The sequence below is a fragment of the Penicillium roqueforti genome (genome assembly GCF_015533775.1).
Source record: "Penicillium roqueforti strain LCP96 04111 chromosome Unknown scaffold_04, whole genome shotgun sequence".
NCBI lineage: Eukaryota > Fungi > Ascomycota > Eurotiomycetes > Eurotiales > Aspergillaceae > Penicillium > Penicillium roqueforti.
Window position 1 is genome coordinate 232,464 of NW_024067568.1, and position 18,953 is coordinate 251,416.

Consider the following 18,953-nt stretch of genomic DNA (forward strand, 5'->3'; position numbering starts at 1 on the left):
TCAACAATATTGCGGCCCCACATTAAATTATTTCTTTTGAGATAGTTGAACATCGACAACTTCCTTTTTGTTCAAACACAAATCAAACATGCCGGTTACCAAGAAGCGCAAGGTCGCACACGCAGTACCTGCTGCACCTGTTGAAGACAGCGACGTTGCATCAAATGCAAGCTCTTCAAGCCCCCAAACCAACCCCGATGTTGAAGATAGCGCGAGCGATTCAAGTCCCCAACCCACTGCTGATGACCCCAATGTCGAAGCTGCTTCCTCCGAGACTGAGCCCAGCACTTCCAGCGCTCCCAAAACATTCAAAGAACTGGGTCTGATTGACTCGCTCTGCGAGGCCTGTGACAAAATGGGATACAAATCCCCTACACCAATCCAATCCGAATCAATCCCGCTGGCACTTCAGGGTCGTGATATTATCGGATTGGCTGAAACAGGATCTGGAAAAACTGCTGCCTTCGTTTTACCAATTCTTCAAGGTTTGTGCATATTTGATGACATGTACCTTGTATACAATACTGACGAGTCTTCTAGCACTCATGGAAAAGCCCCAGCCGTTCTTTGGGCTCGTAATGGCCCCAACCCGTGAATTAGCGTACCAGATTTCACTAGCATGCGAGTCCCTTGGTGCAACAATCAACGTCAGATCCACCACGCTGGTTGGTGGCATGGATATGGTTCCTCAGTCAATCGCTTTGGGAAAGAAACCTCACATCATCGTTGCCACGCCCGGCAGACTTCTCGATCACCTCGAGAATACTAAGGGCTTTTCTCTCCGCAACTTGAAATTCCTCGTCATGGACGAAGCAGACAGACTCCTCGATATGGATTTCGGCCCTATTCTCGATAAGATCCTGAAGGTCTTGCCGCGCGAGCGTAGAACCTTCCTATTCTCCGCGACTCTGAGCTCAAAGGTTGAGTCTCTCCAACGAGCCTCACTGTCAAATCCGGCCCGCGTTTCGATCTCTACCAGCAAGTACGCTACCGTGGAAACTCTCCAGCAAACTTATATCCTTCGTCCTTATAAACACAAGGACATCTACCTTGTATACCTCCTCCACGAATTCATCGGCCAGTCCGTCATTATCTTCATGCGCACCGTTCACGAGACACAGCGTGTTGCATTCCTGCTGCGCGGTCTAGGCTTCGGCGCAATCCCTCTCCATGGGCAGATGTCTCAATCTGCACGCCTGGGAGCACTGGGAAAATTCAGATCGAAAAGTCGCGAGATCCTGGTTGCCACCGATGTTGCTGCTCGTGGTTTGGATATCCCCTCTGTGGACTGCGTTTTGAACTTTGACTTGCCAACCGACAGCAAGACCTATATCCATCGAGTAGGCCGTACAGCACGTGCTGGAAAGTCTGGAACCGCCATCTCCTTTGTCACTCAATATGATGTGGAAATCTGGCAACGTATAGAGGCTGCGATGGGCAAAGAGTTGGCCGAGTACCCTGCGCCAAAAGATGAGGCTATGGTCTTTGCCGAACAAGTCAGTGCTTCACAGCGTGACGCCATTCAGGCGATGAAGCATTACGACGAGAAGAAAGGGGCCAAAGGCAAGGGAAAGTTCTCGTTTAAGGGCAAGCGAAGTCGCGATGCCATGGACCAGGAAGAGGGCTAGAATTTCATTCTGGCTCATTTGCTGTTCTCTGTACATGAATAGATGGTCTATTTTACGAATTTGGGGCGTTTAAGCATGTAATTTGAAAGAACCCATAGATTTCATTACTGCGTCAAAATGATATCGAATATTTTCCTGGACCATATTTCCGGAGATCCATAAGAGTTGAAGAGGTATTCGCTGCCTAAAGCCGCACAGGCTAGTGTAATAATTTCAATACGGCCTAGAGAAACAGCGGTCCCTAGGGGCATTTGTCAGGGCCAAGAATCAAATTTGGACTAGGGAATCTATTAGGCGCTGCCCGCCTCGCTAACAGCGTTGGCGACGCGAGTGGCAAGGTCGTCCGCCTCGGAGCGGCTGGCAGCCTCAGCGTACACGCGGACGGCATCCTCGGTACCACTGGCACGGGCGAAACTGCGGCCCTTGTTGTATCGAGACTGAAGAGACTCAATAGTGCTCTGCAGGCCAGCGGGAGACTCGAGCTTACGCTCAGCATCATATGCCTTGAAAATGGAACGGTCATTGACCTCGACACGCACGAGGCGCGAAGGAAGGTCGGTGTAGGTGCCAAGCCACTCTTTGGGTGACCAGCCCTTGTGGGCGAGGATGGCCTCCACAAGAAGAGCGTCGGACAAGGCATCACCGACAGCCTGGTTAATCAGGTCGGTCAGGGCCTGAAGGCTCTCCAGGGCGTGCTGCTGCGCCGGCGATTGAGGCTCGGTGTTCTTGATGACCTTTAGGGCATTCTCGGAGAAGGTGACGGTACCATGTCCGTTGGCCTCAAAGTAGACGCCAACATCGAACCGCAGTGCGGCGTGGTGGAGGTGCTTCACGCCGGTGTTGGTGCAGATAATGGGCAGCTTGAGGACCTTCTCAATGTAATCTGTGCTTGCGCCGTTGGCATAGGCGGTCTGGACAACACCAATTTTCAGCTTCGAAGCAATTCCAGCATTACGGGCAAGATCGCCAATGAAAGATGCCGCAAGGGTGGCAATGCGGTCCCCGTCTAGAAGACGGAACACGTTGCTGTCGTCCTGGAAGTAGTAAACAATACGATCGGCGTCACCGTCAAGCGAGGCACATCGATCGAGCACGGCAGCTTTGGAAGAAGGAGGAGCACGTTGCTTGGTCTTAACATAGTCGGCACCGCACTAAATGAAGTGTTAGTTTGATCAAAATTCGTGTGTTGGGCAGGTGGAAGCATACATCAGAGTTCAGGGCGTCAGGGTTGATCACATCATCGTTGACAATCTTAATATCGATTCCAGTGAGGTACTTCATCAGTTCCCTCAATTTAGGTCCACCGACACCATTGGCACAGTCTACAGTCAAAGAACCCTGGACCTTGACTCCCCGCATAACCTTCTGGAAGGAGTTTGCAAGCTTCTCATAGTATCCTTGCTCAGTCGGCTCGCCATACTCATATTGTGTTCCAAGTGTGTTCTTGCAGCGAACAACATAATGAAGCTGCGGGGTGGTCATGTATTTAAAGTCCACAAACTCGACCTCCGTCGCGGTAAGCGCGGCATTCAGAACGCCTACCAGACGGGAGCCAGAAGCACGGGTGTCACGAGCGAAGACCACACGAGCGGGGTTGGTCATGGTCACGTCGATTTCCTTGACGAGTTCGTCGTAGACATCGGCGATCTTATCCAATGGGGCATTTGCCAGTTTTGTCGCGTACGCCTCCCACTCAGCCTAGTTATGACAGTGAGTACGTATTCCAAATTCGGTCTTTCAGCGCAGGCCAATCTTACTTCAAGCATCTCGCCCTAAATAAAATATAAGGTTAGACTTGTCCTAATAGGGCCGGTTCTATGGCAGGGCTCAATGGGTTAACTCACCATAGGGTCAACCAACTTGACACCATTGTCCTCCGCGGGGTTGTGGCTAGCAGTAACCATAACTCCAATCCATTGTCCGCTAAGCTTCTTCGACCGCAGGCTTGCAAGCAAGCCCACTGCAAAAACAACGGTGTTGAGGAGGTCACTGCGCAGCCAGATTGGTCAGAACAAGTCGGCGTCAACAAAAGGATGATCGCGGGGTTCTAGAGATGTGGAGGCGGAGTGGATCAGCCATGTTTGAAGAAACTTACGCTTTCATGCGAAACTATAAGGGAGAGAATGAAAGTTAGCCGAGTCGCTAGAGTAGGATGTTCATACAAACATACCCCTGCTGTGCCATACCCAAATACCTTGCCCTCGGGCTTTGTGTATTGCAACGCCGCATCGGTGATTGCTTTCTTGACAGCCGGAGAGGCCATGGCGCAAATGTGTGATTAGTTATAAAGCACCGTAATAGGTTTCAAGAGAAGAGGCGCTTAGAAGCTTCAGGTAAAGTCGAAGTCGAAGAAGAGGGGAGTACTCGAAACAAAAAAAAGCGGCTGAGGGGTGAGACATGGTTTATTGCGACGGCCTTAGCGGTGAGCGAAAGGTGGGGAAATACAGACCAAAGCACGGCAGGGGACGTGGTAATAATATAATTACCCGCATTAGACGCCGTGGAAATTAACTGCAACGAAAAACATTCTGGTGGGGAGCACTCCAACCTTCATTACTGCTACCTCCACGTCTAAGCTACAGTCAAGCATGACATATTAGTATGTCTATGCTATCCTGGGGATGTATATCTATATATAAAGATCGCCGAATTTTGCCGAATTTTGATCCTCTTCATGCCTTGAGCCTATGCGCCGCAATATCGTCCTGTGTGTCCCTGATCAGGAACCTTCGGGACCAACCGATGCATTAGTCACGAAAACGTATTGTGTCGTTGGAACGTGGGGGACTTACGAATACCACCACACAGCGGGGACCACTGTACCCAGATGCCAGAGGCTGTGCGCGTCAATCAACCCATTCCAAGGGGGGAAGTCGAGCAGCTCCAAACTCATAGCCATGATTATCCACGCCACAATCATACCAGGCCAGGCGGTCCAAGACTTCAAATGTTTTTGGTATCGGAAGATACTGAATCCGGTCCACATAAGGTTCTGGATAATGCCAACCACTACGTTCGCTATCATATTGTAGGTGTAGTCCCAAGACCAAAAGGTAAGATAAGACACGTGCAATACATATAGCAGAACGCAGATAGCAGTCCAAAGTCGACGCAGAGTTGGCCGATATGGAGGATTTTCAAGGTCCAGGCGGAGGATTCGAATGACGGCAAGGTAGAGACCAAACAGCACGTTGGCGCCAGCCGCCCAATAGTCCAGTTTCTCGGTCAGGGGGAAATCGCGCATGTGAAATAACATGCTGAAACTCCAGCTTGCGAGTCCAATGTATCCAAACATCATGTAGTATGGGCGAAGTGAGTGCCAACTGGGGATCGACTCTTGGATACGGGACATGCCGTGCCAGTGGGCGGCGAAGTTGAAGAACGAGAAGAGCACCGAGAAGGGCTCCTGCATCCCTAGGAGCCTACGGAACGGCCATTTCCCGTGGAATTGTACAATCGGGCTGATCATTGGAGGATCACGCGAAACTCGACGGTCGGTAATGACATGTTGACAGGTGTAGTCACATTCAGCAGGGCAGGTCCATAGTAGCAAGCGGAGGTGCAGCGCTAAATAGATCAGCAAAGGGGAAACGCGGCGAACGGTTGGAACAATGATTTGACATACGTAGCACTGAATTTCCGTGCTGACAATTTTCCGTTTTACAGACCTATGGTTGTTAGTCGTTTCCAAGGGTCTGTTGGTCGCGGGAGTCGTACCTGGACACATTCTTTGAAGTCGGGGAGGTGGTCTCCTAATGACGCGTTGGACCTGCCAATGAGGGAGGCTAGAAAAACGAGAGCGAAAAGAGTGTAGAGATTCACTTTTCCTACGCCCAGATTCATTGTGGGCCAAAAGATTAGCTCCAAGGTCTTAGGCGTTCAACGCGTAAGCTTTGGGGAAGAATGACAGGTAAGGCGGAGCTCCCGGCATCGAAGAGCCTCCCTCGGTGGTCTTGGCAAGATCAAACCAGCTCTTTTGTTTACCCCACAGCGACATCATTGATCTACTTTATTCAACTTCAATGAATGTGGAATTGGCATTGTTTATCATCCTTGTCAAATCGCGTTATAACTTGGAGATCTTGGTAGTTCACTCGAAAGGAAAGGCAGGGCCAATGGCGCAAGTAATCTACTTTGAATATTAGATATCGTCAATTGATGCTAGTTATCCTTGAAGAAGCGCTATTCTTCACATAGATGCCATTCAAATAGAGTGCAGGTATGCATTAGTATAACTACGTAGAACTCCGTACAATATAGCTGTACAACTATGCCACGCAGATAGCCCTATAGAAATGAGGGCAAGTAGTGTCACGTGTGTCACGTGCGTATACACGTGATCTCCCAGTACGGCTAGTGCGGGCGGGGATTGGAGTTAAGCTTGGCGGGCGGGCAAATAATCCAGAAAAAAAAAGTTACGGATCGATCTCTGTTGGACTTTTATCTTTGACATCCTTCCTATTGACATTTTTTTTACTCTTGTCGATTCTTCCTTTTCGGCCCGTTCTTTTTTTCGCACAGTCAAGATGGATACCGGATCCGATAGCCCTCAGGGCATCACCAGCAGTGCTGATCGCATGGTTGGCATGGAGCACTCTGAAGTCCGCTACTTCACTAGGTACGCTATTCTCCGTTGATTGGGTATGTTGGAAGTTGATGCTAATACATTTATAGTTACGACCACCACGGTAAATTATCTCGATCCGTGATAGCGAAATTTTTACGTGCTTTTTACTAACGGTCATTTTTTGGGCTGCAGGTATCCACGAGGAGATGCTTGTAAGTACAAATACACTGGCTAGTTGACTATTTCCAGTCTCTAACTTTCATTTTCTACTTTCTAGAAAGATGATGTGCGCACACGCTCCTACCGCGACTCCATCTACCAAAACCGCCACATCTTCAAGGACAAGATCGTCCTCGATGTCGGCTGTGGAACTGGTATTCTGAGCATGTATGTATCCGCTTGATTAACAACACCGTGCTCTTAGATATCTTGTTGACTGTTTTGTTTAACAGGTTTGCTGCTCGTGCTGGCGCAAAACACGTCATTGGTGTCGATATGTCCTCCATCATCGAGAAGGCCCGTCAGATTGTCGATGTCAACGGACTGTCCGATAAGATCACTCTTCTCCAGGGCAAGATGGAGGAAGTTAACCTTCCTTTCCCCAAGGTCGATATCATCATCTCCGAGTGGATGGGTTACTTCCTTCTCTACGAGTCCATGTTGGATACCGTTCTCTACGCCCGTGACACCTACCTCAACCCCGGTGGTCTGATCTTCCCCGATAAGGCCACCATGTATGTTGCTGGTATTGAGGATGGCGATTACAAGGATGATAAGATTGGATGTAAGCAACAAGTCTACCCTGAAGCTGTTTTTCTTCGACGTACTGATCATTTTCAGTCTGGGACAACGTCTACGGATTTGACTACAGCCCCATGAAGGAGATTGCTCTCAACGAGCCCCTCGTCGATACTGTCGAGATGAAGGCTCTTGTGACTGATCCCTGCCCGATCATCACCTTTGATCTGAACACTGTTACCACGGCCGACCTTGCATTCAAGGTTCCTTATGCCCTCACGGCCAAGCGCCCCGACTTCATCCACGCCTTGATCGCCTGGTTCGATATCGAGTTCAGCGCCTGCCACAAGCCCATTCACTTCTCCACTGGCCCTCACGCCAAGTACACCCACTGGAAGCAGACCGTGTTCTACCTCCGTGATGTCCTCACTGTCGAGGAGGATGAGCGTGTTACCGGCTGGGTCGAGAACCGCCCTAACGATAAAAACAAGCGTGACTTGGATATCAGCATCTCGTACAAGTTCGAGACCCCCGATGCCACCCGCGCTGCTGAGGGTGGTTGCTTCTACCGCATGTAAGTTCTTGTGCTGTTTTGCTTTGGTTAGTTCTTGAGGTCATTATACTAATGCATCGTAGGTGTTAATTTTCTTCCACTTTTCTCTAATTTGATGTCATTGGGATGTACAACTGTACGTTTGCACGGTCTAAGTGAAATATTTTCGTCTCGCAATGCATCCTGGCATGGGCATGTATGAAATTGCCCGAGGCGAATCGGACATCTGGTTTCGCCTTTGTTTATTTCGGCGTTTAATTCTCGGGAGGCAGGAAAAAATGCATTTTGTGGCGCGAACGGAGGGATATAATTCTGAAGCTCCTCGAATTTCCAGGTAGATACCCGAGTCGATGCTTAGTCTAGCAAACTCCAACGCTCTTCTTCTGGACATGTTTTCCACGCTACGATGTAGACGACACCATTGGTTGAAAAAGCTTTCAGCGACCTAACAGAAAAGAATATAAGATCTGCAGGGGGAAATTGTGCCAAGAAGAGGCCCTCATCGGCAAACCCACGGCAACAAATCCAAAGAAATTATCAGATCCTCGGCTCCTTGATGGCCCCCGCAATTACCGGAGCTACTTTAGTGTGCCATCTCCTTTATTTTCTTGATTTCCCTTACCCTTGACCCTCTTTTTTTTATCTGATCTTATATTCATATCTCCTTCGTACTACCATCCCAATGTCGGCCCCTGGAGCTGGTCACGAATTCCCCGCCCAAGAGGTTTCTTGGCAGAAGCGCGATGTGCTATTGTTCGCCAACAGTATTGGTGTCAAGGCCGATGAGCTGCACTTCCTCTATGTATGCCACGAGCCACATATACACTAGTCTAAATATTATTCTAACTGGTATCCAGGAACTCCACCCGAACTTCTCGGTCTTCCCAACCTATTCTCTCATCCTCCGTATGTTGATCGCCCAAGGAATGGTCGGGCAGCACTAACTCCAAAGCTATTAGCATTCAAGCTCACTGATCAGGAGGTGACTGATTTCTATGCCCGCCAAAAGGCAGTTCACATTCCAGGCGTCCCTGACCTGGACCATCGTCATGGCGTCGATGGTCAGCGTAAGATCACGATCCTGAAGCCGCTCCCTACCACTAGTGCAGGGCGTAAGTTTGAGCTACGCGATAAGGTTATTGGTGTCTATGATAAAGGCAAACCTGGTACTGTGATCGAGACCGAGCAGTCTATTGTGGATAAGGAGAGCGGCGAGGTCTACACCAAGGTCGTGAGTAGCGGTTTCCTAGTCGGACAGGGTGGCTGGGGTGGCCCGAAGGGTAAGATTATAGTTCCCCTATCCAGCATAGAGTATCAACTGACATATTCGAGCAGGACCTAGCACCGTCAACTATCCCCCGCCCGAGGGCAGGGCTCCTGACGCTACCCATGTTATTCAGAGCAACTCTGAGATAGCCCACCTGTACCGGTAAGTACTCGGTGCAAACAGAATTCGGCTTGTATACTTGAAACGTCTGATGCTGACTCCTTGCCCAGTCTCAACGGTGACTACAATCCTCTCCATGCCACACCAGAGCCCGGCAAGAAGATGGGCTTTGGAGGTATTATTGTCCACGGCCTTTTCAGCTGGAATTCAGCCGCGCACGGGATTCTGCGTGAACTCGGTGGTAGCAACCCTGCCAATATGAAGGAGTTCCAGGCTCGCTTTGCCTCGCCCGTCCGGCCTGGTGATAAGCTTACCACTGAGATCTGGAGAATGGGCAATATCCAGGATGGCTATGAAGAGATCCGCTTTGTTACTAAGAATGACAAGGGTCGGGTTGTGTTGAGCAATGGCCGTTGTCTGTTGAAGGTGACGGGGGCGAAGAGCAAGCTGTGATTGATTATGCCAAAGCTCGGTTCAATGGCATGTAATTGGACTCTAAATACATACCTAGGTATATAGCAAATACCTTCTTTATCACCACGTGCCATTTTCGTAGAAAGTGAACTTATTGATGTCCGTATAGTTCCTTATATATATATGCACGTGACCGCAACCTCGGTTGTCCCACCCTACAAAAATTGGCCAAGCACTGCTACATATCTCCTCGTTCTTGACCCTCCCTTCTTTCTCTATACCGATTATGAGCTTCAGTTGGCGCACAGCGCTCAGGCCGAGTGGGCTGTGGAGTCGCGCCGGGTAGGAACTCCCATTCATGTCGAATTGAACGTTCAACGCTGAAACCCTCTCGGATTAGACCCAAGAGCCTGAGACCCCGCTATTCCCTTGTTAGTGATTTGGTATGGATTTAGCACATCATTTACACCCGAGTCGATTACAAAAAAAACTAACTCGATCTCTCTGTTCTGTTGTTCATAGACAACTGGCCACCGACATGTCACTGGTTCCTCCAGATTGCTGAACACCAAGATGGCCTCGAATGGCCCTCAGGTTGCTTGGTCTAAGTCCGACATAGTAACCTTTCCAGGTAAGGATAGAAAGGATCTGGAAATCCCGTTAAACTTGTAAGTTTGTTATAAGTCCAAGGAAGGTGAATAGCAGCTGACTTCGATTTTGTAGCGGTCTTTTTTTCCTCAGGTTAGTGACCAGGATATAAAAGCAGAGGCTTGACCTCCACCTCTTATTGACAACTTGGTGCCCACGACTAGAGAAAACTGCCAGTGTCCCAAATGTATTCATCCGGATACGATGCAGAGGATAAGCAACACTTTCTCGGTAGGAAAATTACGGCTCCTTGTGATTACTTGTTATCTAATACTACGCCTACAGATTCCGCAAAACGTCAAGATAGAATCAATCGAGCACAGTGACAATATGGTCAAGATCAAGTGTGAGAGACGACATGCATAACTTTGAATTACCATCAGAACTAACACCGCCACAGGGTCTGATAATCACACGGGACTTTATTCGTATGATTGGCTTCGTGCACACTCGCAGGACTTATCTAGCGTTGAAGGAACCAAGTCGGTGCCATATCCTCAATCGGCATTGCAAAGTCCCAGGTAAGTTATTCAAAGCCAAAGAACCAGAGTCACAGGATTATGTTAACACCATGGAAGGCATTTCACCCCAGTCGTGGATTCAGATCAGAGTCCCAGAGTCAAATATGACGATGTTATGTCAGACGACAAATCTCTTCAAATATGGCTGAGCCATATTGTAAGCCCTTCTGTCTTGACTCCTTGATCAAACTTGCTAACAATTACTAAAGTGGGATGAAGGATTCTGCTTTGTAGACGACGTTCCTATCAACCCAGAGGCGACCCAATCTCTCATCGAGCGAATTGCGTTCATCAGGAACACTCATTATGGTATGTACCCTAGATCAACGATTCACCAATGGCTCATTCAGCTAACATAGCTTCAGGTGGCTTTTGGGACTTCACAGCCGATTTGACTTTTAAAGACACGGCATACACCAACGAATTCCTCGGTGCTCATACAGACAACACTTATTTCACAGATCCTGCAAGGCTTCAGCTCTTCCATCTGCTATCCCATACCGAAGGATCTGGAGGAGAGAATCTCCTAATTGATGGATTTGCAGCCGCAACTCAACTACTCCTTGAAAGTCCTGAGCATTATGCCCAACTGGTAAAGCATAGGCACCCCTGGCACGCAAGCGGGAACGAAGACACCTGCATCCAACCATCCGCCATGGCACCGGTATTTTCGATTCATCCGGATCTCAATAAAATGTACCAGATCCGCTGGAATAACTATGATCGTGCACCAAAGACCAACTGGTCGGCATCGGAACAGACCGAATGGCACCGCGCTGCGCGCCACTATAATGAGATATTGCAGACCAGAGAAGTGTGGACGAAGCTACAACCAGGATCGGCACTCAGTAAGTTCTTTGTGCCATTGTGATGGCTACTTCAGCTTACATATTTTGTCTTAGTATTCGATAACTGGAGAATGTTACATGGTCGCTCTGAGTTTACTGGAAAGAGGCGAATGTGTGGTGGCTACGGTATGTATTTCTGATAGCGCCTGTTAATGATTTTGTACTAACGAAGTGCCAGTCAACAACGATGACTACATTTCTCGACTTCGCCTGCTCAAGTTCGGCCGGAAAGAGGTGCTGGACAACCTGGGCAACGGTGGAGACAATCCCCAGAATCCTTATTGGTTCATCTAGGTTCTGTGGTACCTGATGCAAGATAAATCCACAGAAAATCACATTGTATAAAGCAAAAGTGATTCAAGTACGGAGTAACTAGATAGAATCGAATCGCACTTGATTATAAACTTAGATCGCATCACGTGATCCTCTATGGCTGACGTTGTTGGAGCTCGGCCACCGACAGCTCTTCCTCTTTCCCCATCTTCCCCCCATCCTTTCCAATCTACCCACCTACTGTCTCTTCATTTCCGAGCTTTTTAATTTAGTTATCTCATAATTCGCAATTTCTCGATTCCGCCATGTCGACTCTTGAGGACCTCGAAGACCTTGAGCAGGAGCAGAGAGAGAAGAAGCAAGACCAGAACGATGGCGATGGCAAGAAGCCCGAAGGTGACGGCGATGCCGACATGACAGACGCCGATAAAAAAGACGAAGAAGAAGAGATGCTGGACGAGGATATCTTGAACTCAAGCACTGCAGACATTGTTACGCGACGGCGGATGTTGGAGAACGAGATGCGAATCATGAAAAGCGAGTTCCAGCGTTTGACACATGAGCAGAGCACAATGAGGGAGAAGGTGAAGGATAATCAAGAAAAGATTGAGAACAACAGGTGTGCATTCACTAGTCCCCGTATTCGCTGTTCTGCAAGCCCGCGGAGCTCGGTGGCCGGCTTGCGGATCGGCGAAAAGACACTTTAATATCAACAGTCCACTGACATTTTCATTTGTGACTATATAGGCAACTACCATACCTTGTTGGAAACGTCGTCGAGCTATTGGACCTTGATGTGGAGGCAGAGGCAGCAGAGGAAGGAGCTAATATCGACCTCGATGCGACCCGTGTAGGCAAATCCGCTGTCATCAAGACCTCCACCCGCCAGACGATCTTCCTTCCGCTCATTGGCCTTGTCGACCATGAAACGCTGAAGCCCGGTGACTTGATCGGTGTCAACAAGGACTCATATCTCATTCTGGACACACTACCGGCCGAGTATGACAACCGCGTCAAGGCAATGGAAGTCGACGAGAAGCCTACGGAGAAGTACACAGATATTGGTGGTCTGGATAAACAGATCGAAGAGATCGTGGAAGCCATCGTATGGCCTATGAAGGAGGCAGAGCGCTTTAAGAAAATCGGCATTAAGGCCCCCAAGGGTGAGTTACTTTCCTCCTTCCCCTGTGCTTCAAAGCTAACATTCATTTTCCTTCCCAGGTGCTTTGATGTACGGACCTCCAGGAACCGGTAAGACACTTCTGGCCCGTGCCTGTGCCGCAGAGACGAACGCCACATTCCTCAAGCTCGCCGGGCCCCAACTGGTGCAGATGTTCATTGGAGACGGTGCCAAGCTTGTGCGCGACTGCTTTGCCCTGGCCAAGGAGAAGGCGCCCTCCATCATCTTTATCGACGAGCTGGACGCCATTGGTACGAAGCGTTTCGACTCAGAAAAATCCGGAGATCGTGAAGTGCAGCGAACCATGCTGGAACTCCTGAACCAACTGGACGGCTTTGCATCGGACGACCGTATCAAGGTTCTAGCGGCAACCAACCGAGTCGACGTGCTGGACCCTGCCCTCCTGCGCTCCGGTCGTCTGGACCGAAAGATCGAGTTCCCCTTGCCGAACGAGGAAGCTCGCGCCAACATCCTGCAGATCCACTCGCGCAAGATGTCCGTCGAGGACAGCGTCAACTGGGCCGAGTTGGCTCGCAGCACAGACGAGTTTGGCGGTGCTCAGCTTAAGGCTGTTTGTGTTGAGGCTGGTATGATTGCGCTCCGGAAGGGTCTGAGCAAGATCGGTCATGAGAACTACGTCGATGCTATCGCTGAGGTCCAGGCTAAAAAGAAGGATACCAACATGGGCATCTACGTTTAGAGTAGACGGTTTTCCTTTTTATGTCCCGATCCATACACTTTCTCTGCTTTGTTGCCTCTTTGTTCCGAGTCATCTCGTGTATGTATGCTCCCTCGGCTTGAATGGAAGCCGGTAATTCGTTATGCATGAATGGAGAATTCTTATTACGATTTTCTTTATATCTCCGAGTAAATGGCACTTAATCTTTTACCATGCCGTGATACTCTGTGGCGGAGTTGTACTCGTAGACATAGATATTCTGATTAAAGTCGTGTTTGATCACTGGCATTGTGGCGTAGAACAATAACTGCCACTATAACCATTGATGCATAGTGAATACCACAACAGCCTAGAAAATCCCCAAGAGGAAAAAAAAAGATAAAAAGACACGCAAAGATGCAATAGTCATAAATCCATACCAACAACCGTGGCTCATCACACACACCCGCACAACTTCCACCATGGGTTTTATATAAAAGAAACAGGAAAGGAGTTAGAAAAGGAGAATCCAAAGAGTCAAAGACAAAGAACAAAAGGCTCCCTAATCAGAAAGCCGCCAGTTCCAAGTCTCAATTCTTACCCTGGGTATCCTTGAGAGTAACAATGCGATTAAGCACCAACTTCTCATCAGTCGACTCGCGATCGACAGCAAAGTACGCAACACGCATTCCCTGGAAGCGAATCGAGTGCTTGTGCTCACCCGGCTCCGCAGCACCCTCCTCCTTAGGCCACGGCGCCGAGCGGGAGATATCCCGGATTCCAGTCTCGACCATGGCATCCTTGAAGATCTCCTCGGAGTCCGGGTTGATATCGGCGAGGAAACCGGCCGGGTGGGCAGAGGGATCCTCTGACTTGAAGAGCGAGTTGAAGGCGCGGACTTCGGCGCGGACGGGGCTGTTGTGCGCGGCCGACTCGCCGATCCAGTGGATGAAGGACTTGGGTTTCGTGGGGGCTTCGCCTTCGGCGGGTTTCTCGTATTTGGCGTGCACGCAGGTGACTTCGCCGGTGGCAGGGTCTGTTTCGAAGGAGGTCGCCGTGATGGGGTAGGGGACTTTGAGGAGGCCGACGGTTTTGCCGGGGGCGAGGCGGAAGTAGTCTGGTGAGTCAACGGCGCGGAAGTCCGAGCGCTCGATGTAGACGGTCTTCGTGAAGGGGATGTTGTGGGTGCCGAAGGCTGGGTCTTTGGAGAAGGGGCAGTCGATGAGCTCGAGGTGGTCTTCCGGGAGGTCGTCGATGATGACCTTCAGCGGCTCGAGAACGACCATCAGACGTGGCACGGTGGTCTCAAGGTACTGGCGGACGATCTGCTCGAACTTGGTGACCTGGACGTTGGTGGTGTTCTTTGTTACGCCGAGGTCGTTGACGAAGGAGAGGATGGCACCGGGGGGCACGCCGCGACGGCGCAGTGCGATGAGCGTGTACAGACGTGGGTCATCCCAGTCGCGGACATGTCCTTCCTTGACAAGCTGGATGATCTTGCGCTTGGAGAGAACAGTGCCGGTGATGTTAAGACGGCCGTACTCGCGCTGGTTGGGGCGGTAGACCTCCAGCTTATCGCAGAGCCACTCGTACGAGACGCGAGAGAGCTCGAACTCGGTTGTGCACAGTGAGTGCGAGATTTCCTCAATGCTATCACACAAACAGTGCGCGAAGTCGTAGGTTGGGTAAATCTTCCACTTGCCGCCGGTGAGGTGGTGCTGCTTGTCCTCGGAGCCCATGATGCGCCAGGCGAACAGATCCCACATCTGCGGGTTCGGGTCTGTGATATCCTGCTTCATGCGCAGAGCTGCCTCGCCCGCCTTGTATTTTCCGTCGCGCATGGCACGGAACTCGGAGAGGGACTCCTCGATGGGTCGTGTACGGTGGCTGCATGAGAAGCGTTCACCGCCGCGCTGGCCGCCCTCGATCTCACCACGCTGGGCCTTGATCTCGGACTTGTTGCAATGGCAGACGTATGCGCCATCACGCTTGATGAGGTCCTCTGCGAGCTCATAGAGACGATCGAAGTTATCGCTGGCGTTGGTCTCACGCACAGGTGTAAAGCCGAGCCATGTCACAATCTCCCGAATGGCATTGTAGTACCGCTCCTCCTCGCCTTCTGGGTTGGTGTCATCGAAGCGCAGAATGCACTCCCCACCGTGGTACTTTGCAAATCCAAAGTTGATCGCGATGGCCTTGCTGTGGCCGATGTGGAGGTATCCGTTGGGCTCGGGTGGGAATCGCGTGCGGATCTTGGGCACGGTCTCTGAAAGGGGCTTTTCCTGGTACACGTCGTGCAGGAAGCCGACCTTGAACATGGCTTCAGGGTCACGGGGTGCGGGAGCATCCTTGGCCTTGGGTGCCTTTGGCTCTCCCTTTGATTTGGGCTGGTCCTGTCTTGCTAGCTTAGCCGCCGCCTTCTTAGCCGCTGCGGCCTCTTTCTTCTCCTGACTCTTGGACTTCTTGGGTGGATCTGTAGGCTCGGTGGCTTCCTTGGGCCTCTCAGGCAGGTCGACAGGCTTTGCGGGGTCCATTGCGACGGATAACAATTGGGAAAGCGAAGGTGGGGGATATTTTTTTCTCACGAGGGGCTCTTTGTATTCAATGCTTATCAGTTGACATTCGCTTATCGGTCCGATTCAGCCCGGGATGAGTCATCTTCTATACTGCCAGAGAATACCGACCTGGGCCCCTGGATGCCAAGTGACTATGCATAGGGCTTCAGGGCTATTTTTACATATAATGAGTCATTTCATATGCGGTTCAATTCTTAATTTGTGATCAATACTGTACAAATATGATACAACTATGATACAGGGAGTACGCAGACTCAAAAAAGACAGAAAGAAGCACAGTGCACATTAACCTTCCACCGATGCGCCAATAATGATACAACAATGAAAGACAGTTCGAATGACCAGATCCAAAGCATACCGGATCATTATGCAACGCTATCCCCGTACATCTGACACAGCAATGCGTGTATCATGAACCCTGTACAATGAGATAAGAACCAGCCAACTAAATGATCGGAATGAAATAAGAAAAACAAGAGATAAGAAAAAGAGAATACAACAAGTGTGGGGTATATGGCGCAGAATATGTAGACAAGAAATAGGAGGAAAAAAGGGATCAAGAAGTAGAAAGATCGGGGTCAGAAAAGTTGTTTAATGTCAACGAGCTCTGAGTTGCCCGGACGGTCACGCTCCATATGGAACCACCAGTCCCGGCCCGTTTTGTGGTTCCAGGTTCCAGTGCAGGTATCCTTGTCCCAAGGCAAGGCCGAGCCCTGTACACTACTCATAGGCGTGCTTGGAGTCGTGGGTGTCGTTGGAGACGTACCCATCACAGACCGCCCACCCAAGCTTCCCCAGCCAAACCTGGAAATGGTGGATGCAGGCGACATGATATCCTCGGGAGGTGGGATAAAGGGGCTCCCGCTGCCGAAGCAGTTGACGCCCACCCCAGCAGCATACAACAGTGACTGATTCGAGGCTAGCAATTGTTTCCACCCAATCAAGCCACCGTCTGCCTCCTGACCGGTGATATCAGGACGGAGGATGAAGTGAGGAATTGATGCGCCCGTTGCAGGATCGCGGAAACCACTACGGCCCATCAAGGTTGGCATGCGGAACTCGTAGACCGTTTTGGGGCCGCTGCAGTCATTAGCCTCATCTTTAAACCGCTCGCAGGCAGCCCAGATCCCGTAGTCATCCATTTCCTGCTCGGGCTCTTCTTCGAATTGGGAGTTCTGCGCGTTGTCCGGCACATACGTGTCCGAGTAATCTTGGATCAGAACCCGCATCCCGGCCTCAGTGTCCTTAGCGGCCATGTCTATGAACGTCTGGGCACGAATTCGGGCTGAGGTCAGATTATTTCCCGCCGGTAGAGCGAGCGGTCGAGTATTCACGGAACCGTGGGAGCTGCGGGGCAGACTGTACCGGTCTGGTCGGAGTAAGGCTTGTCCCTTTAATACAGGCCGGCAGACAGCCTGGAGGGCACCTGGGGGTTCCACGTCGCAGGGTGCGCGGAGAGCTTCCAGTTGAGGGAAACCAGCGGAGATGATACTTTGGGCAAGATGATAGTTGGGGGTATTGGAGGGTTTTGTGGGTTTCTGGAAGGGGAGGGTATCAAGCTGGGTGAGGGCTGTGCCTGGGTCTGGACATGCCACATCCCAGTGGAGGTATTTTAAAGTCGATGAGGCCAGGATAGGCTGGAAGACCATATGTCCGTCTGGCAAAGTTGGACACTTTTCCGTCTGGACTATCTTGAACCGCTCGAGTCCTCGTAGTGACGCGAGGAGTTTGGAGATGACTAGCAGTGACTTGATGTTCTGCTCGACTAGGACGAGTGTCTTGAGGGAGAGTGATTCGGGTCGCGACGTGTACTGTGAAAGACCAGCATCTGTAATCCCGGGCAGGTTCTCCAACCTTAATGACTCCAAGGGTGGCAGACACATCAATGTGCTATTATCAAAGGAGTCTTTGTTGAAAGAGGTAATGCAAAGGTTTCGCAATGAGGGAAGGAGATTAAAGATGCGTAGGGAGATGCTAGGTTCCAATGCGCCATTTCCGTTCAATCCATAAAGCATCAGTGTCTCCAGATTTGTCCACGACGTATGGTAATCCAGAAACTCGAACATTTGCGAAGGACCCAGACTCCCAGGGCAGGAGTCGTCGCGCGGAGATAGCTCCGGCGCTCGTGCGGCCTCGCCCAAAACCCATGTGTGCTCTTTGAGCTTTTTCCGGGTCGACAAAGCATGGGTCAGACGATCGAATTCATGGTGATACGGAATAGACAAGCCTAATAGGCGCTCTAAGTTCGGGCACACCATAACCACGGACGCGACCAGGTCTCGATACTCCTGCCACTGGGTACCTTGTTTCATGGTAAAGAGCAAATCTAATTGGGGCACGCGTAGTTCGTATACAAGGTTGGCCAGCAACTTTCGTTCGCGGAGGGTTCGTCTCAAGAGCTTCAGACGACTCCCTCTTTTGAGGCGGTATTTCTTGAGTTGAGCCGGGGAATCATTTCCAACGATGTGTATACTGTGATATCTAGTATGGTATGTTCAGTCAGCAAACACTCTTTGGACTTCTTCCTAACCCTGAATGAATCAAGGGGGCTGGACTCAAACTCACAGAGGTCCTCTAACGGCCTTTTCCCAGGACCGACAGGTCAAGGCCAAGGCGTGTAAATCGCGTTGAAAACACGTCGTACATCCTGTCTGGTGCTGCCCTTTGTGCAACTCTTCTAAATGGTGGATTATCACTTCGTAGACCTCGTGTGGTATTCTGCGTTGAATTGGCTCGGTTAACTTGGGAAGGGAATTGACCGAGTCGCATTGACGGTAAGATGAAGCCGGGGACGATGGGGGATATGTGGTCGGCGCGGTTGACGCGGTATAGTTGGTTCGGTAGGAGGATACCGAGGAGGTTCGTGAATGAACGGCATCGTCGACATGATTCCCGGGGATGGAATTGTAAGATACCACCGGGGTCTCTGTTCTAATTGCGACAACACTCATTGTGAATGTGA

At 50.4% G+C, this 18,953-nt stretch overlaps 9 protein-coding genes across 9 annotated transcripts; 5 read left to right on the plus strand and 4 right to left on the minus strand.

The window, feature by feature from the left end:
• Window positions 1-88: 88 nt before the first annotated feature.
• rrp3 (RNA-dependent ATPase RRP3) lies at window positions 89-1,628 on the plus strand (the record flags this gene model as incomplete). The annotated part of the gene is made up of 2 exons (XM_039070454.1): window positions 89-485; window positions 541-1,628. 2 exons carry the CDS (start codon window positions 89-91, stop codon window positions 1,626-1,628), a joined length of 1,485 nt encoding a protein of 494 aa, XP_038930878.1.
• Window positions 1,629-1,918: 290 nt separating this feature from the next.
• agm1 (phosphoacetylglucosamine mutase PCM1) lies at window positions 1,919-3,891 on the minus strand (the record flags this gene model as incomplete). Its single annotated transcript, XM_039070455.1, has 6 exons — window positions 1,919-2,779; window positions 2,835-3,326; window positions 3,386-3,400; window positions 3,473-3,617; window positions 3,724-3,737; window positions 3,799-3,891. 6 exons carry the CDS (start codon window positions 3,889-3,891, stop codon window positions 1,919-1,921), a joined length of 1,620 nt encoding a protein of 539 aa, XP_038930879.1.
• A 409-nt stretch (window positions 3,892-4,300) lies between these two features.
• Window positions 4,301-5,471, minus strand: LCP9604111_2925 (PGAP3/PER1 family protein; the record flags this gene model as incomplete). Its single annotated transcript, XM_039070456.1, has 4 exons — window positions 4,301-4,355; window positions 4,421-5,195; window positions 5,254-5,296; window positions 5,346-5,471. 4 exons carry the CDS (start codon window positions 5,469-5,471, stop codon window positions 4,301-4,303), a joined length of 999 nt encoding a protein of 332 aa, XP_038930880.1.
• Window positions 5,472-6,154: 683 nt separating this feature from the next.
• rmtA (protein-arginine omega-N methyltransferase HMT1) lies at window positions 6,155-7,576 on the plus strand (the record flags this gene model as incomplete). The annotated part of the gene is made up of 7 exons (XM_039070457.1): window positions 6,155-6,246; window positions 6,303-6,316; window positions 6,388-6,407; window positions 6,473-6,582; window positions 6,648-6,979; window positions 7,036-7,507; window positions 7,570-7,576. 7 exons carry the CDS (start codon window positions 6,155-6,157, stop codon window positions 7,574-7,576), a joined length of 1,047 nt encoding a protein of 348 aa, XP_038930881.1.
• Window positions 7,577-8,168: 592 nt separating this feature from the next.
• Window positions 8,169-9,326, plus strand: LCP9604111_2927 (putative peroxisomal dehydratase; the record flags this gene model as incomplete). The annotated part of the gene is made up of 5 exons (XM_039070458.1): window positions 8,169-8,288; window positions 8,344-8,392; window positions 8,446-8,766; window positions 8,822-8,915; window positions 8,984-9,326. 5 exons carry the CDS (start codon window positions 8,169-8,171, stop codon window positions 9,324-9,326), a joined length of 927 nt encoding a protein of 308 aa, XP_038930882.1.
• Window positions 9,327-9,573: 247 nt separating this feature from the next.
• Window positions 9,574-11,598, plus strand: LCP9604111_2928 (putative trimethyllysine dioxygenase TmlH; the record flags this gene model as incomplete). The annotated part of the gene is made up of 12 exons (XM_039070459.1): window positions 9,574-9,629; window positions 9,688-9,730; window positions 9,810-9,955; window positions 10,011-10,028; window positions 10,100-10,166; window positions 10,221-10,281; window positions 10,336-10,456; window positions 10,514-10,613; window positions 10,666-10,765; window positions 10,822-11,304; window positions 11,359-11,430; window positions 11,483-11,598. 12 exons carry the CDS (start codon window positions 9,574-9,576, stop codon window positions 11,596-11,598), a joined length of 1,383 nt encoding a protein of 460 aa, XP_038930883.1.
• Window positions 11,599-11,882: 284 nt separating this feature from the next.
• LCP9604111_2929 (proteasome regulatory particle base subunit RPT5) lies at window positions 11,883-13,457 on the plus strand (the record flags this gene model as incomplete). The annotated part of the gene is made up of 3 exons (XM_039070460.1): window positions 11,883-12,196; window positions 12,325-12,740; window positions 12,799-13,457. 3 exons carry the CDS (start codon window positions 11,883-11,885, stop codon window positions 13,455-13,457), a joined length of 1,389 nt encoding a protein of 462 aa, XP_038930884.1.
• A 548-nt stretch (window positions 13,458-14,005) lies between these two features.
• LCP9604111_2930 (glutamine--tRNA ligase) lies at window positions 14,006-15,949 on the minus strand (the record flags this gene model as incomplete). Its single annotated transcript, XM_039070462.1, has 1 exon — window positions 14,006-15,949. The coding sequence occupies one exon, from the start codon at window positions 15,947-15,949 to the stop codon at window positions 14,006-14,008; it is 1,944 nt and encodes a 647-aa protein (XP_038930885.1).
• Window positions 15,950-16,569: 620 nt separating this feature from the next.
• On the minus strand, window positions 16,570-18,942 carry LCP9604111_2931 (uncharacterized protein; the record flags this gene model as incomplete). The annotated part of the gene is made up of 2 exons (XM_039070463.1): window positions 16,570-18,472; window positions 18,557-18,942. 2 exons carry the CDS (start codon window positions 18,940-18,942, stop codon window positions 16,570-16,572), a joined length of 2,289 nt encoding a protein of 762 aa, XP_038930886.1.
• Window positions 18,943-18,953: the final 11 nt, after the last annotated feature.